At 36.0% G+C, this 16,266-nt stretch overlaps 1 protein-coding gene across 2 annotated transcripts in view; it reads right to left on the reverse strand.

Moving 5' to 3' along the window:
- Positions 1-16,266, reverse strand: part of LOC116581390 (ATP-binding cassette sub-family A member 3-like) — a 124,420-nt gene that overhangs the window by 100,563 nt on the left and 7,591 nt on the right. For both annotated transcript variants that reach the window (XM_032328554.1, XM_032328555.1), the window contains exons 2-6: positions 9,606-9,674; positions 8,994-9,258; positions 4,429-4,556; positions 2,520-2,667; positions 291-550 (exon numbers count right to left, since the gene is read on the reverse strand). In XM_032328554.1, the coding sequence (XP_032184445.1) occupies positions 291-550; positions 2,520-2,667; positions 4,429-4,556; positions 8,994-9,258; positions 9,606-9,665 (861 nt within the window). In that variant the 5' untranslated portion in view covers positions 9,666-9,674. The remainder of the gene's footprint in view (positions 1-290; positions 551-2,519; positions 2,668-4,428; positions 4,557-8,993; positions 9,259-9,605; positions 9,675-16,266) is intronic.

Genomic DNA, 16,266 nt, shown 5'->3' on the forward strand with positions numbered 1-16,266 from the left:
GATTAAGTCTTTGCAACCCAGCTATTCCAGAGGGATTTTAGAGATTTGGCATTTAAATTCTATTTGCAATAATCTTGTGAAGTAGTCTTCTAGAAATAAAACCGAAGAACTCCAATAAATACAAAATTCTAGAAAATTGCCAAGAGAAATCAGTGTTCACTTTCTGGCTGCTACTGAAACATGACCATCTACCAGGGCTGAGTGGGTAGAAATAATCCAGCCTCCAATTTATGCTATAGACCCAGCTTTTTCTCCAGAAGCTCTATTTACCGCAAGAAAAGCAGAGTTACCTTCAATCGCTTTTCCTTTTCCCACACAATAGACTGAATGAGGGTAAGATGATTCATAGAGAAGATAAATAATATTACTAACGGGATGACAATACCAAAAAAGGTAAAGAAGTAATCATGAGAATATTCTGGATATGGAAATCTTTGAACAAAGACAGTGACATCTTGGAATAGCTTTTGTGTAGCTGTGTGGTTATAATATTTCATGATGGCCTGATCCACGGCATGCTGCATTGCCAGAAACCCTTCAGTGATGTACCCTAAATGACAAAACAAGGATTGCTAAGTACAACAGAACAAGAAATAGCTGAAATGAACAAAGAAAAACGTAACTAAAGTATGTCAGAAACAACAAAGTTAATTATCGTGAAGAGGCTCCTGTTAAAATGGTCTAAATTTCACAGCTATTATGGTTTCCCCACAAAATACACAATAAATATTTTTTATTATTTAAATTTTTATTTACTTGAGTATGTTTGATGCACAATGTTACATTAGTTTCAGGTGTACAATGTTGTGATTCAATATGAGTACATATTGTGCTGTGCTCACCACAACTGTGGATAACATTTGTCACCATACAATGCTATTATAGTACAATTGACTATATTCCTTGTGCTTTGCCTTTTATTCCCATTCCTTAACTGGAAGCCTGTATCTCCCCTTCCCGCACTTTGCCTATCCCTCCCTTTGGCAATCATCGGCTTGTTCTCTGTATTTGTAGGTCTGATTCCGCTTTTTGTTCGCTCATTTGTGGGTTTTTTTAGATTCTTTTTAAAAGGATCCTAATTCCCAGCTTCCTAGAAAGTAAAATATTGTGTGAAATTACAGAGCTGCTTTCTGCAATTTCAATAAACTGGATGAGAACTGAATAAACTATAGCATAGGAAAAGACTTTAATTCTGTACCCTTGATATTTGAAAAATTAAGTGAAGTTCATATGGAGTGAGTTACATGAGCTGATGTCCACAAAAGCAGAGCTACTCAGTGTGGTCTTTGGATATGTCACAATATGCAAATAGCTACTTACTGTTACATAAGTTTAGTATAAAAATGAGCTAACACTTAAAACTTTTATTAAGATTTGGCAATGCTATGACATCTAAAAACTGAATTTTCTGTTCATCAACATAACTTCCTTATAGATTTTGAATGTGAATCTGTGTCACGTTTTCTCCTTTCTGGGTCCCACCTTACTCTTTTAATAGAGTCCTTCACATGGGCTGAATTTAATTTTAATGAAGTTCTATCTGTCAATTTTTTCTTTTATAGTAATACATTTTCTGGCAATAATGAAAAAAAAAAGACTGAAAAATATTACTTACACCCTGCACCCAGCTTCCTGAATATGACATCTTATATTACCATGGTACATGGTACTAAGAAATTAGTATTGACACAAAACAATTTCTAGTTTATACAAACTTTGTTTGGATTTCACCAGTTTTTCCCCAGTGTCATTTTTTTTCCTGTTCCCACCTAGGGTACTACATTGGATTTAGTTGCCATGTCTCCATAGTCTCCTCTGATCTATGAAACTTTATTATCCTTTCTTGTTTTTCACGACCTTGAGAGTTTTCAAGAATACTGGGCATGTATTTTGGAGTACGTTCTGTATTTTGTATTTGAATGATCTTTTTTCACTAACAGAGTTACAAGTTTTACAGAGGTAAAGTGTCCTCTTCATCACATTATATCAGAGAATATTTGCTAACAACAACATGACATCAAAACACTCAAAACTATTTTAAACTCTTTGTCTGCAATTCCAGCATCTAGCTTATCTGTCCACTTACTTATATTGACTCTTTTTTTCTTTTAATTTTATGTAACATTTTCCTGCTTGTTTGCATATCCTATAATTTTGGATCTTATGCCAGAAATTGTGAAATGAAATGAACAGTGGACACTAAAGTATATAATTGTTTGTTCTGTTTTCTTAAAGTTGCTAGTCCCCTCCGTTGTCATACACCTAAAGGGAGGAGCTGACCATTTAAATTCCAAGAGTTTAGTTGAGTTGAGCTGAACCTGCATAAAAATATATTGTTCCAATGTACAGAAATTTTACACAAGCTTTTGGACGCTGAAAATTTTAAATAAAGAAATCACCAGCAATATAGTAAGTTAAAAATTAACAAATTTCTATCACAAGCTTGAAGGTATAAATAAGTGACGGTTCTTTTTTTATTACTTGGATATTAAAATAAGTATAACTAAAGATAGGCTCACCAGGCTGTCCCCCATTTGAATTACTTTGACTTCTGGGTCCCGCAGAAGGAAAAGGTGGAAAGAGAACACCTGTTTCCCAGCCGTCCGTTCGGAAAAAAGTCACATACTTGTTCCTCTGAAAACTACTGAAACGCAGAAAATATTTTACCTATAAGGAACAAAAAGAAACAATATCTGTAAGTGAAAAAATAATTAAGTGAGAATGAGAAACAAAAGGAAGTTAAAGAAAAATTGCACATGTATGATTCTGAGGTAGAGTGTTGAGCACTAAGCAGATTCTGAACATCAGCCAACGGAGCAGACTTGCTGTGTGGCTAGTGTGGGTTTGTGGTAAGCAAACATTGCACACCATTGCCAATGTCTCTTTCCCAAAATAGACAGGTGGCATGCATACTGAAATGAAACATACCGAAAGGTATTGCTAATTTCTCTTCCCATTATGACAGCCAAGTGTTCCAAAAGGAAAATCTCTTCCTTTCCTAAAAGTGATTAGAACCTAAGAAAGAATCCCACATGAAGACAGATGAGATACGTGAAAGTATAAAAGTGAAATACTGCATGATTTCATTATTAAATGAAAAGATAATACTAATTCTAGAGAACTAAACTTCAAGGTAGATCATGATGGATCTAAGTCGCTTTGCAAGACAGCAAATGGTCCAGCAGTTGCCTAAAGTCAGGGGTCAGACCAAAGAAATCAGTAACACCAGGAGGGGCAGGCAGATATCATAAACCTAGGTAAATATTAATACACTCAAGTTACCAAGACAAAAGTTTTAGGCACTTACTGTGTGTTCAAGGATTAAGATATAGCACCTATTCCTCAAGGAGCTCAAATTCTAGTTGAGACATACATACATACATACATACATATATATATTACACTATCGTAAATTCAGTAATAGTAATATGTACAGGGCATTTATGGGAAGATGAAGAAGGGGTGGGTGTGGTTGGGAGAGCGACTGTAGAGCGAGTCACAGTAGCAGTGTTAAAGGTAAGAATCAGCTAAGGGGCCGGAACAGTCAGGAGATCGTACAAGGTGAGGTTTGAAACTGTACCAAAAACATTTTGACTGCACTCGATGTATACACCGATGAGCCTACATCAGCATCACTTACACTGAATCAGTGACTTGAGGGAATTTAATAAACATGAAAGGAATGAGGGAATGATGGGACAGAACATAAGATACTTACAACTATACTTATGACCCAGGGATTTTCTTTACTTTTTCATTCCATTGACAACCATCTGTATCTTAAATGTAGAATTATAGCCCTGTGCATACATCTGTAACATAACTTGGCTATTTCCCTCAACACCAGGGATGCCAAGTTCAAAGCATAGTCCTCATCTCTTTTCTTGGAAGTTGTTATCAGAATCTCAGTGTCTGCCTATGTCCTAATTCTGATTCTGCTTGGCTAAGCCTTAATACTGTGTTCCAGGTTTAGATTTTGGAAAAAAATGATGAGATTTGGTCAAAAGAAAGAGGTACATTTTCATGTTGTGTTCCATCCTGGTGAAGATGCATCTGCTTTAACACCTCAGGTCTTTTGACCTGGGAAATGTGCATGTACTTCACCATCACGCCCAGAGTTGGAGATAGCAGCTATATTAGATCCAGTGGTAAAGGTCAACATCTCCTATGATTATGATTTATAAGGAGAAAACCTGGTATGTGGTGAAATCAATTCTTGCCCCATCTACCTAAAGCTCTGGCTAAATAAAGGCATCGACACAAAAATTAGATATGGATTTAAATCTCTACTCTACTATGTACAAGCAGTATGACTGTACGTAAGTTGCAGTCTCCCCACTTAATAAATGAAATAATTACGCCTCTACTTCATTAAGCCTCAGAAATACAAAGTACACTTATGATGTTTCTACATTAAAAACTTCTTACCTTAAATGGCAGGGGATCATTGCTATTTTGGAACTCATGGTCAAAAATAATAGCAACCAACACTTTTTTAGAGTTATTCTCTTGCTTAACATACTTTTCAAAATCTCTTTCTGAAGAAAACCCTTGAACTGTAGAGAGAAAAGAATCAAATGCATGAGTTGCCCACATAAAGGCAAACTATCTGACTGCCTTTTCTATCTATAAAATGGGAAAACGCTTTACATGGATGAAAAACTATCAAAATATTAATTTCAAAATACTGCTGCTCAATCATTGGCATAACAAACTAATGGATATTAGGAATGCATAAAAAATTTTTTTTAAGAGTTTTACAAATTTTGGGTGCCTGGGTGGCTTAGCCGGTTAAGTGTCTGTCTTCAGCACAGGTCAAGGTCGTAGGGTCCTGGGATGGAGCCCCACACGGGACTCCCTGCTAAGTGGGGAATCTGCTTCTCTCTCTCCCTCTGCCCCCTTCTCGCTTATGCTCTCACTCTCCCTCAAATAAATAAATATCTTTTAAAAAAGAGTTTTAAAAGTTTTATCAAAAAGTTTAAAATATAACTAATCATTGTAATAACTGCATAGTGAAGTAAGGTAAGGAAGAGGGATATTTCCAATGTGTTTTGAAATTTCTACCTTGGAAGGAAATAACAAAATTGATCCATGCAATCTATTCAAAGTCTTAGAAGATGGAATCTATAATATCTGATTTAAAAATACTCAGAAGCAGAAGAATGAAACTTCTCAACTTTGATATTTGAGGTTATTATGTGTCATAATCATTATTTTTTGTATGGTTGGGAAATGCCAAGTATGCCGCACTTTTCTCAGCGTGAGCGCAGCTGGGCTATAAATCCCAAAGGTATGAGTAGGATCTCAGGGACCAGAATCAGATTTGCACCTACACAAGGTGACCAGAAGCAAGATAAAACAAAGTCCTCAGAGAATTCAAATGATTAAAGCTGGAAAAACAAAGTCCACCAAGTTAAACAAAACAAAACTTGGGAACACAGCTGGAAATAGAATCTAATATTGAAAGTACACTGTCAACAAAGTGAAGTGTGTACAAGCAGGTAATCAGGCACACTTTGGGGCACGTAGCCTCTACTTCTGCATCTAAGCCTAATTCATCCATCTCACCCGCGCATCCTTTATGTGCCAGGAAACCTCCCAATCTCTTTGCCTTAACCACTGAATGTTGTGGGAATAGCCACAGGTCTTTGTAACTGCCTGGCCATGGTTGACGAGGGACTGAGGAGGGACCTACCGGTCTGTTTTCATTAATTTAACTGAGCTTCAAGAAAGATATTACCTGCTTAAGCAGAAGTATGAGAGATAAAGGGAGGGAGAGTGAGTTTTGAGTACTTTATGAGGCTAAGACGTGTCTTTGCCTAGATTTCCCAGAAAACAGAACTAGAGGGAAATTTATTTATTTATTTTCATTTATTACCTGGGTGGCTCTATTTTTACCCCAGCTTTGTTGAAACACATGACACAAAAAAAAATTATGTATTTAAGGTACGAAACATGATGATGATGATGTATACACTGAGAATTAACTGCCAAAATCAAGCTAATTAATACATCCATGACCACACAGTTACCACTTATTTTATTTTCAAAATTTTCTGGCCAGTTATTGAGGTATCACTGATAAATTAAAATTGTATATGTGTAGGTTGTATAACATGATTTTAAGATGAACAATGTGATGTTTCAAGATCTGCATACATTGCAAAATGATTACCAAAACCAGGTTAATTAACATACCTATTGCCTTACATAGTTATCATCTTTTTTTGTGAGACCACTGCAAGATCTACTCTCTGAGTAAATTTCATATACACTATACAATACTGTTAACTATAGTCACCATGTACATTAGATTGTCAGGACTTATTTATCTTTATAACAGAAAGTTCATAAAATTTGACCAACATCTCTCCATTTTCTCCACTTACCCTCAACTTCAATGCAACCATGATTCTTTTCTTCTGAAACCATGATTCTACTCTGTTTCTGTGAGCTCAACATTTTTAGGTAACACAAAATAAGTGAGATAATATAGTATTTGTCCGTGTCCAGCTTTCACTTAGCATAATGTCCGCCAAACAGACATACTGTTACAAATGACAGGATTTCCTTCTTTTCTGTAGCTGAATAATCACATTTTCTCTATGTATCCATCTGTTGGTAGACACTTCGGTGGCTTCTCTATCTTATAAATAATGTTGCAATGAATAATTATGGACTTACATAGCTTGAAAAAGGGAGATGCACAAGGTTAGTGCCATATTCACCCTGGTATTCGCCCTGAAAGCATTTGCGGAAAACTGCAGACTTACTGGGATGAAGAAAAAAGGTGAGAGTTGAGACTGCCAAGAAAATAGCAAAGAAGTGAAAAATCGGCTTGTAAATTCCCCTAAGTCACCAGTCAACCTCCCATTGAAACTGCCTAAGTTCAGATCATGAAACCAAGAAAATAACAGCAGGTAGGCAATATTGATGAACCAGACAATAGAGTACAAGCCCCACAAAGGAAGAGGAGCCTTCATGAATATTCTGGCTTCTAGGTAACACCCTAGAAGAGCCATGCCCTAGGACAAGGGATAAGTTGCACAAGTAAAGACAAAAGTGAAACCGAGCTCTCCTTACAAAGCCTCAAACCAGACTTCGAAGGAATCAAGATGCTCTGTCAGTTTGCAATCATCCAGAAGAAAACTTAACTCTCTCTATGGATAAACAAGTACCCTCAAGAGCCTCTAATATTTTTAATTCACAACACCTGCCATTCAATAAAAATATACAAAATATGCTATAAAACAGAACTCAATGATTGAAGAGAAAAAGATATATACAAGTAATCTAGATACCAGAACTTTCTGGCAGTGACTTTAAAGTAACTATGGTTGGGGCGCCTGGGTGGCACAGTGGGTTAAAGCCTCTGCCTTCGGCTCAGGTCATGGTCCCAGGGTCCTGGGATCGAGCCCCACATCGGGCTCTCTGTTCAGCAGGGAGCCTGCTTCCTCCTCTCTCTCTGCCTGCCTCTCTGCCTACTTGTGATCTCTGTCTGTCAAATAAATAAATAATCTAAAAAAAAAAAGTAAATAAAGTAACTATTGTTAGTAGGGTTAATAAAGCTAGAACATTTCTCTAGAGACCTATTAAAAACAGGACAAATGGAAATTCCGGAATAGAGAAATACTTTTAAAAATAATTCAACAATTCACATGACCCAAGTTTCAAAACATGTAGGCAAAAAGAAATTTTAACAAACACACACAACCTATTTAATACTAACAACACCTAACTAGAAATGCTAGTATTTCTTTCAATAACTGAGAGAATAAGCAAAGATAGTAAGAATACATGATAGTAAGAATACATATTTGAAAAGCACTATGATTCATCAACTTGACAACTTTACCTGGGTGGCATTTATATAACACTATAAGCAAAATCTACAGAATACACAGTCTTTACAAATGTACATGGTACATTTTTCAAAATATATCTTAATGTGGGCATAAAAAATTCTCAAAATTTCAAACTGAAATCCTAGAATATACTGATTCAAGGAAATTAAAATAGAAATTAAAAAAAACAGAAAGATAACAACAAATTCAGAATGTTTTAAAGTAAAGTAATATATAAAAGTATATATAAAATATAAAAGAAAGAAAGAAGAAATCATCAAAGAAGAAATCAGATGGAAATTATGAAATATTCTGGGTAACCCAAAGTGGCCTCCAGCACTACATTTATTGGGATATTTGTGTTATATACTTAAAAATCTATCAGTATATGCATTCTTCTGCTTCACTGTTTGTTTGGTTTTTTTAAGTTATGTTTTCAGATGGCATCTACTCTCAAGGACCCTCAAATCATTGACAGACAACAAAAAGTTGAAAAAAATACACTACTGAATACACGTGTGTATTTAAAGGAAGAGGCACCAGAGAGATGCTCACCTAACTTCTGACTGCGCTTCTCCCTGGGAGAAAGAGGAGAAAAACTGAGAATGTGAGGATAAGCTCACTTGGGGGCTTTTACGATAATTGTACATAACCTGAGTCTTTTCTAATGTTACATCTTCTGTAACATTTTTATATGAACAATGTTTGAAATAACTGACCACTGGGAGTGCATCTAGAATGAGGGCTCATGCTTAAGCTGTGTGTTCCTTTGGCACACCATCAGATAGAGCCCTGGGGTCATACTTACCAGGTTAAGAAGCACAACCAGAAACAGTATCACAGAATACAAGGAAGACAGTATCACAGAATTGGATAGTAACCTAAAATAATATAAATTGATTATCTAATTTTTAAATATTACTATGTGTTTTGGGCTCTAGGAGAAAATATTTTATATGAATTTAACTCTCAAGTATAATAATGTATAATATTATACCTAGGAGGTTACTATCTGGTTATAAGGATATATCCTACAAAGTTTTACTTGGGAGATTAATATCTAGTTAAAAGATTATACATGTGTCTTCACTGAAACCCAATTTAAAATGTAAAATAATACATTTTTTTCAAAAAACTTTAATTTCTAACCTGAGAAATTATAGTGTAAATCCCTTTTCACCAGTTCAATGATGTTCTTCACTACAACACTTTTGGAAGGCACGAAAGCCAATTCCCACTGACCAGGAAAAGTGATGGCCATTTCAAGTAATGCAGGCAACTCATCAACAGGCTGAAGAGAGTAATTGAAAGGTCCAGACTTCTTTATAATCAATGACTTGCGTGTTAACAAAAGTGTGCTAGCAAATAGCAATGTTAGAATGATTTCCACAATTAATGCCACCAATTGCCGTCTCTAGGAGATGGGAAAAAAAAAAGATTATGTTAAAGTCCTATGAGTTCACTACCTCTGCAAATGCAAATTGTTTTATACTAAGAGACACTTCTTAAAAGAAGATATATAGCTGCCAAAATAAAGAACAGCTTCACTCTATAATAGCAGTAATTTCCTGGACCATTTTTTCCTTTCCTTTCTACGTGTCATTCTGCTATGAGGACTCTTCGTATTTGGAAGAAATACCTCCAGCCATAGAACTGACAAAAATACAACAATATAAACTGAAATGCAGTGATCAGGTTGTAAGAATTTTCCCATTATGGTGTCTTAGATATTGCAAAAATCCTATAGATAGCTCAACTTACCTTTAAAATAAAATTCTTCCACAGAAGAGCCACAAATTTGTAAAACCATAAGAAATCCATTCTTCAACTCTATGAAGGGAGTAAAGATTTTACAAAAAAGGAATTAAGATTATATAACAAAATATAAATTTTAGACAAACAAATTACTTAAATTCGAATTGCTTCATTTTCTAGTCAAGCTTAAAGGATGACAAAAAGAAACAATAAACATTTGAAATATTTGAGAAGCTTTTTAGCCCTACATCCTTACTCAGTAACTTCTGAGTTTCTAATATTTATAAAATTTCAAGCACAAAACAAAGTTCAGTGAGTTATTGATGCAAGTTTCCAGGTAAATTTGACCAGTACTTTTCCCAATTATTACCAAAACACTAATTAAGAAATAACACCCAAAAATCATCACCATCAGCAAAAAGACAAAATGGTATGCAGGGGCTCCTGGGTGGCTTGGTGGGTTAAGGCTTCTCTACCTTCGGCTCGGGTTTTGAGACTGGGGTCCTGGGATCGAGCACCGAGCACTTAATGGAGGGACGCCTTGGTGGCTCAGTAGGTTAAAGCCTCTGCCTTCAGCTCAGGTCATGATCCCAGGGTCCTGGGGTCAAGCCCCACATCAGGCTCTCTGCTCAGCAGGGAGCCTGCTTCCCCCCTTCCTCTCCCTCTGCCTGCCTCTCTGCCTGCTTGTGATCTCTGTCAAATAAATAAATAAAAATCTTTTTTAAAATGGTATGTAAAATCACATCACAGCTACAATCCCAAAATGCCACTCAGCAATTACCACGGTTGAAAGTACCTCCATTAATAATATTACTAATGGGAAGAGATTCATTCTTATACTTCACAAATATTTGCTGAATATTAAGTGACATGTTAAGTGTAGGTATATAATGGGAAACGTAACAAATTAAACCCTTCCTTCATGGTATGGTGGCATAGCGGGCTATCAATAACCCAGGAGCTGAAGTTGGACTGTCTAGGTTGATTCCCAGCTCTACTAATATCTGTGTGATCTTGAAAACTTGACTTCAATTCTTGCAGCTACCAGGGAGATAGATAAAATTCAGGCCCTGGAAGGGGAGACATTATTTTAGGACCTCACCTTATAAATAATGATGTTAGTGAAGGAGACTGGCTTTCCCAGGAACTGCAGGGCAATTTCAAATTTCAATCTTTGATACCAGATGAAGGTATCCCATATTACAAAGGCCTACAGGTACCTGGTATAAGAAAATAAATCCTTTCTGGAAAAAAAAAATATCCTGTAGAGTTAGCTATTCCTCCAAGCAATTTTCTGCATACAATATCTGGCACTCCTTACATCTGGGGTGAAGTTATCTGTACTAAAATTTAAAATAACAACGCTTACCATTTTCAAGGCAAAAAAACATAGAAGGTTTAGAAACTCCACAAAAAGACATTAGATTAGGATCTCAAAGTGTGAAGGAAGAAGGGCTCCTAGACCTAAGCATAAAAGCTAAACTATAAAATATAAGAAAACAGATAGGAGAATATCTCTGTGGCCTTGGACACACAGAAATTTCCTAAAGTGAATGAAAAAATTACAAGCTGTAAAAGAGGGCTTCATCAAAATTTAAATTAAATTAAATTAAATTTCTGCTAATCAAAAAATACCATTGTGAAAATAAGGAAAGCCAAAGAAGAGGAAAAAAACTTTCTAACACATTTACCTAACAAAAGACATATCCAGAATATATAGAATATATAAAGCATTGCTATGAGCCAATAATAAAAATATAAATAAAAATATGATAACCTGGGGCACCTGGGTGGCTCAGTGGGTTAAAGCCTCTGCCTTCGGCTCAGGTCATCATCTCAGGGCCCTGGGATCCAGCCCTGCATTGGGCTCTCTGCTTTGCAGGGAGCCTGCTTCACCCCTCTCTCTGCCCGCCTCTCTGCCTACTTGTGCTCTCTCTCTCTGTGTCAAATAAATAAATTTTAAAAAAATCTTTTAAAAATATGACAACCAAACTTTAAAAATTGTAAAGACTTTAGAAAGACATTTAATTAAAATAATATATATGAGAGAGCATCAAGACAGTGACCTAAGTCATTCCCAGCATAATTTGTCCTCCAAAAAGACCAGCTAGTAACTATCCATAGTCAAGACAGCACTATGAAAACCCCAGAACCAGGCTGACCTGAGCAGGTGGCCCCATCTGGCCAGAGAGCCGAGTAAACAGTTCTATCTGATTCGGATCCTAAGCCAATGAGGCCTACTGGCCGTGGAGCCCATCCTATGACCCTATCCAGGCAAGGAGGCAAACTGGTTCAGCCACTATGGAATACAGTCTGGCAATTTCTCAAATAATCAAAAACAGATCTGCCATATGACACTACAATATCACTTTTGGGTATTTATCCAAAGGAAATGAAATCATTATTTCAGAAACACATCTATACTGCCATGTTCATAGCAGCAAGATTCGCAAAAGCCATGGAAACAACCTAAGTGTCTAACAACAGATGAATGGATATAGAAAATATGATACATAAAAATAAAAACACTCTATCTTCAAAAAAAAAAAAAAAGAAAAGAGAGAGAGAGAGAAAGTATGGTATGTATATGCAATAGAATATTATTCAACCATAAAAAGGAAATACAATAACAATATAAAAAATATGCACTCGAAAGCATTACGGTAAGTAAAATAAATAAGAGACAGAGGTACAAATACTGTATGATTGGTGAGTGCTTAGACAAGGGATGGGAGTGAATGAAATAGGTGAAAACAGTCAAAAAGCAAAAACTTCCAGTTATGAGTAAATTCTGGGGATATATGGTACAGCACGGTGACTGTGGTTCTTAATATTGTATTACATATTTGAAAGTTGCTAAGAAAATAAATCTAAAAGTTCTCACAACACACACAAAAAAACTATGTGAGGTGATATATGTGTCAACTAAGTTTATTGTGGTAATCATTTACAATATAAACATATGTCAAAACATCAGACTGTACACCTTAAACTTATACAATGTTTTATGCCAATTATATATTAAATCTGGAGAGGGAAAGATGTATATATTGCCAAGTAGCACAGAAAACTAATTTTAAAATGGACCAAAGTCTTTAACGTACAGCTCACCATAGAAGGCATACAGATGACAAATAAGCATATGAAAAAATGTTCCATAGCATATATCATTCAGTAAATGTAAATTAAAATGACAATGAGATACTACTGCACATCTATCAGAGCCAAAATCTGTAATACTAATGATACCAAATGTGACAAGTATATAGAGCAAAAGAAACTCTCATTCATTGCTGGTGGGAATGCAAAATATGTAACCACTTTTGAATGGAAAAGAATTGGGCAGTTTTCTATAAAACTCAACATACTCTTACCATACAGTCCAGCAATTACAGTCCTTGGTATTTACACAAAGTAGTTGAAAAACATATGTCCCTATAAAAACTTTCACAGGGATGCTTACAGAAGCTTTACTCATAATTTCCAAAACTTATTAGCAACCAAGATATCTTTCAGTAGATGAATGGATAAATATACTATAGTACCCCCAGACAACAAAATATTATTCAGTGCTAAAAAGAAATGAGGCATCAAGCCATGAAAAGACATGGAAAAACCTTAAGTGCTTAATGCTAAATGACAGAAGCCAATCTAGAAAGGCTACATTCTATGATTCCAACAATATGACATTCAAGAAAGCAACACTATGGGCACAGTATAAAAAGATCAGTGGTTCCTAGGCCTTGGGGGTAGAGGGAACAGGAATGAATAGATGGAGCTGAGGGAATTTTTAGGGCAGTGAAATTGTTTTATATAGACACTACACCAGTGGATACATGTCATTAGATATTTGTCCAAACCCACAGAATGTGTCAGCAAAACTGAACCCTAATGTAAACCATGGACTTTGAATGATAACGATGTGTAGGTAAGTATAAGAGTCATCAATTTTAACAAAAATTACACCCTGTGAGGGAGTGGTATGAGAGAAGCCACATATGCACATGGGTTGTCGGTATACAGGAAACAGCTACACCTTTCCTCAAGTTTGCTGGGAACCTAAAACTGCTCTTAAAGAAGGAAAATATTAACAAAAAATCACAGGAAAAACTTCTCAATAAACTTCTCTTAAGTCATCAGTGAAGTACAAATAAAACCAAAATGAGATACCTCAACATACACACTAAAATGACTGACAACACATAATATTTGAGGTGATGCAAGGCAAAATGTCTCATAAATTACTGGTGGGAGTACAAAATGATGCAAACACTTTGGAAAGCCTCAGCAGTTTTTCTAAATTGTTACTTATTTTTTTTAAATTCCAGTTCAATTATCAGTGTTATTTTAGTTTCAGGTGTACCATATAGTGATTCAGCAATTGTATACATTACTCAGTGCTTGTTATAAGTGTGCTCTTAACCCCCATTATCTTTTTCACCCCTCCCCACGCACCTCCCCTCTGGTAACCACCAGTTTGTTCTCTATAGTCAAGAGTCTTTTTTAGTTGATCTCTTTCTTTCTTTATTCATTTGTTTTGTTTCTTAAATTCCACATATGAGTGAATCATCTGGTATTTTCCTGACGGACTGACTACACTTAGCATTATACTATTTAGCTCTATCCATGTCACTGCAGATGGCCAGATTTTAATTCTTTTCTATGGCTGAGTAATATTCCATCATATATTTATCTATATAAGATATAATATTCCATCATATATATATATATATGTATATATATCTCACATCTTGTTTATCCTTTCGCCTATCAGTGGATACTTGTGGATAAGGAAGATGTGGTCCATATACACTATGGAGTATTATGCCTCCATCAGAAAGGATGAATACTCAACTTTTGTAGCAACATGGATGGCACTGGAAGCTCCCATAAGGTGGCTATGGTAAATAATGCTGCATGGGTGCATATACCTTTTCGAATTAATGTTTTCATTTTCTTTGAATAAATACCCAGTAGTTGAATTACTGGATCACTAAGGTAATTCCATTTTTTTTTAAGTTTTAATTTAAATTCCAGTTAGTTAACACATAGTGTAATATTAGTCTCAGTTGTACAATATAGTGATTCAACAATTGTATACAACACCCACTGCACATCACAACAATTGCACTCCTTAATCCCCATCACCTATTTAACCCATCCCCCCATCCACCTCCCCTCCAGGAACCCTCAGTTTGTTCTCCATAGATAAGAGTCTGTTTCTTGGTTTGCCTCTCTTTTCCCCTTTGCTTGTTTGTTCTTAAATTACACACATGAGTGAGGATGCCTGGGTGGTTCAATCAGTTGAGCATCCAACTCTTGGTTTTGGCCCGAGTCATGATCTCAGGGTCCTGAGAATTGAGTCCTGGGTTGGGCTTAGCGTGGAGTCTGCTTGTACCTTTCCCTCTGCTCCTCCCCCTGTATGCTCTCTCTCTCTCAAATAGATATGGTATTTGTCTTAGCATTATTTGTCTTATTTCACTTAGCATAATACTCTCTAGCTCCAACTGTATCATTGCAAATGACTAGATTTCATTCTTTATGGGTAAGTAATATTTCTCTGTGTATGTGTGTGTACATAACACTTCTTTATCCATTCATCAGTTGATGGACATTTCGGCTCTTTCTATAGTTTGGCTATTATAGATAATGCTGCTATAAACATGGGGGTACATGTATCCATTTGAATTAGCACTCTTATGTTTCTGGGTAAATACTTAGTAGTGCAATTAATGGATCAAAGGATAGATCTATTTTTAAATTTTTGAGTCACCTCCATACTCTTTTCCAGTGTGGCTGCACAGGTTTACATTCCCTCTAACGTGAAAGAGGAGTCATCTTTCTTCACCTTCTCACCAATACCTAGTGTTTCTTGTGTGGTTGGTTTTAGCCCTTCAGGTGTGAGGTGATATCTGATCCTAGTTTTGATTTGCATTTTCCTGATGATGAGTGATGTTGAGCATCTTTTCATGTGTTTGTTGGTGAACAAGATGTCTTCTCTGGAGAAATGTCTGCTCATGACTTCTGCCCATATTTCAATTGGATTATTTGTTTTTGGGGGCATCAAGTTGTATCGGTTCTTTATATATTTTGAATACTAACCCTTTACTGGATTTTCCATTTACAAATATGCTCTCCCATCCCATAAATTACTTTTAGTTTTGTTGTTTCCTTCACTGTGCAGAAGCTTTATATTTTGATGTAGTCCTAATAGTTTATTTTTTTCATTTTTTAAATTTATTTTAGGCATAACAGTATTCATTGTTTTTGCACTACACCCAGTGCTCCATGCAATCCATTCCCTCTCTAATACCCACCACCTGGTTCCCCCAACCTTCCACCCCCCACCCCTTCAAAACCCTCAGATTGTTTTTCAGAGTCTATAGTCTCTCATGGTTCACCTCCCCTTCCAATTTCCCTCAACTCCCTTCTCCTCTCTAACTCCCCTTGTCCTCCATGATATTTATTATGCTCCACAAATAAGTGAAGCCACATGATAATTGACTCTCTCTGCTTGACTTATTTCGCTCAGCATAATCTCTTCCAGTGCCGTCCATGTTGCTACAAAAGTTGAGTATTCATCCTTTCTGATGGAGGCATAATACTCCATAGTGTATATGGACCACATCTTCCTTATCCATTCGCCCATTGAAGGGCATCTTGGCTC

Source organism: Mustela erminea, chromosome 20, assembly GCF_009829155.1.
Source record: "Mustela erminea isolate mMusErm1 chromosome 20, mMusErm1.Pri, whole genome shotgun sequence".
Lineage (NCBI taxonomy): Eukaryota > Metazoa > Chordata > Mammalia > Carnivora > Mustelidae > Mustela > Mustela erminea.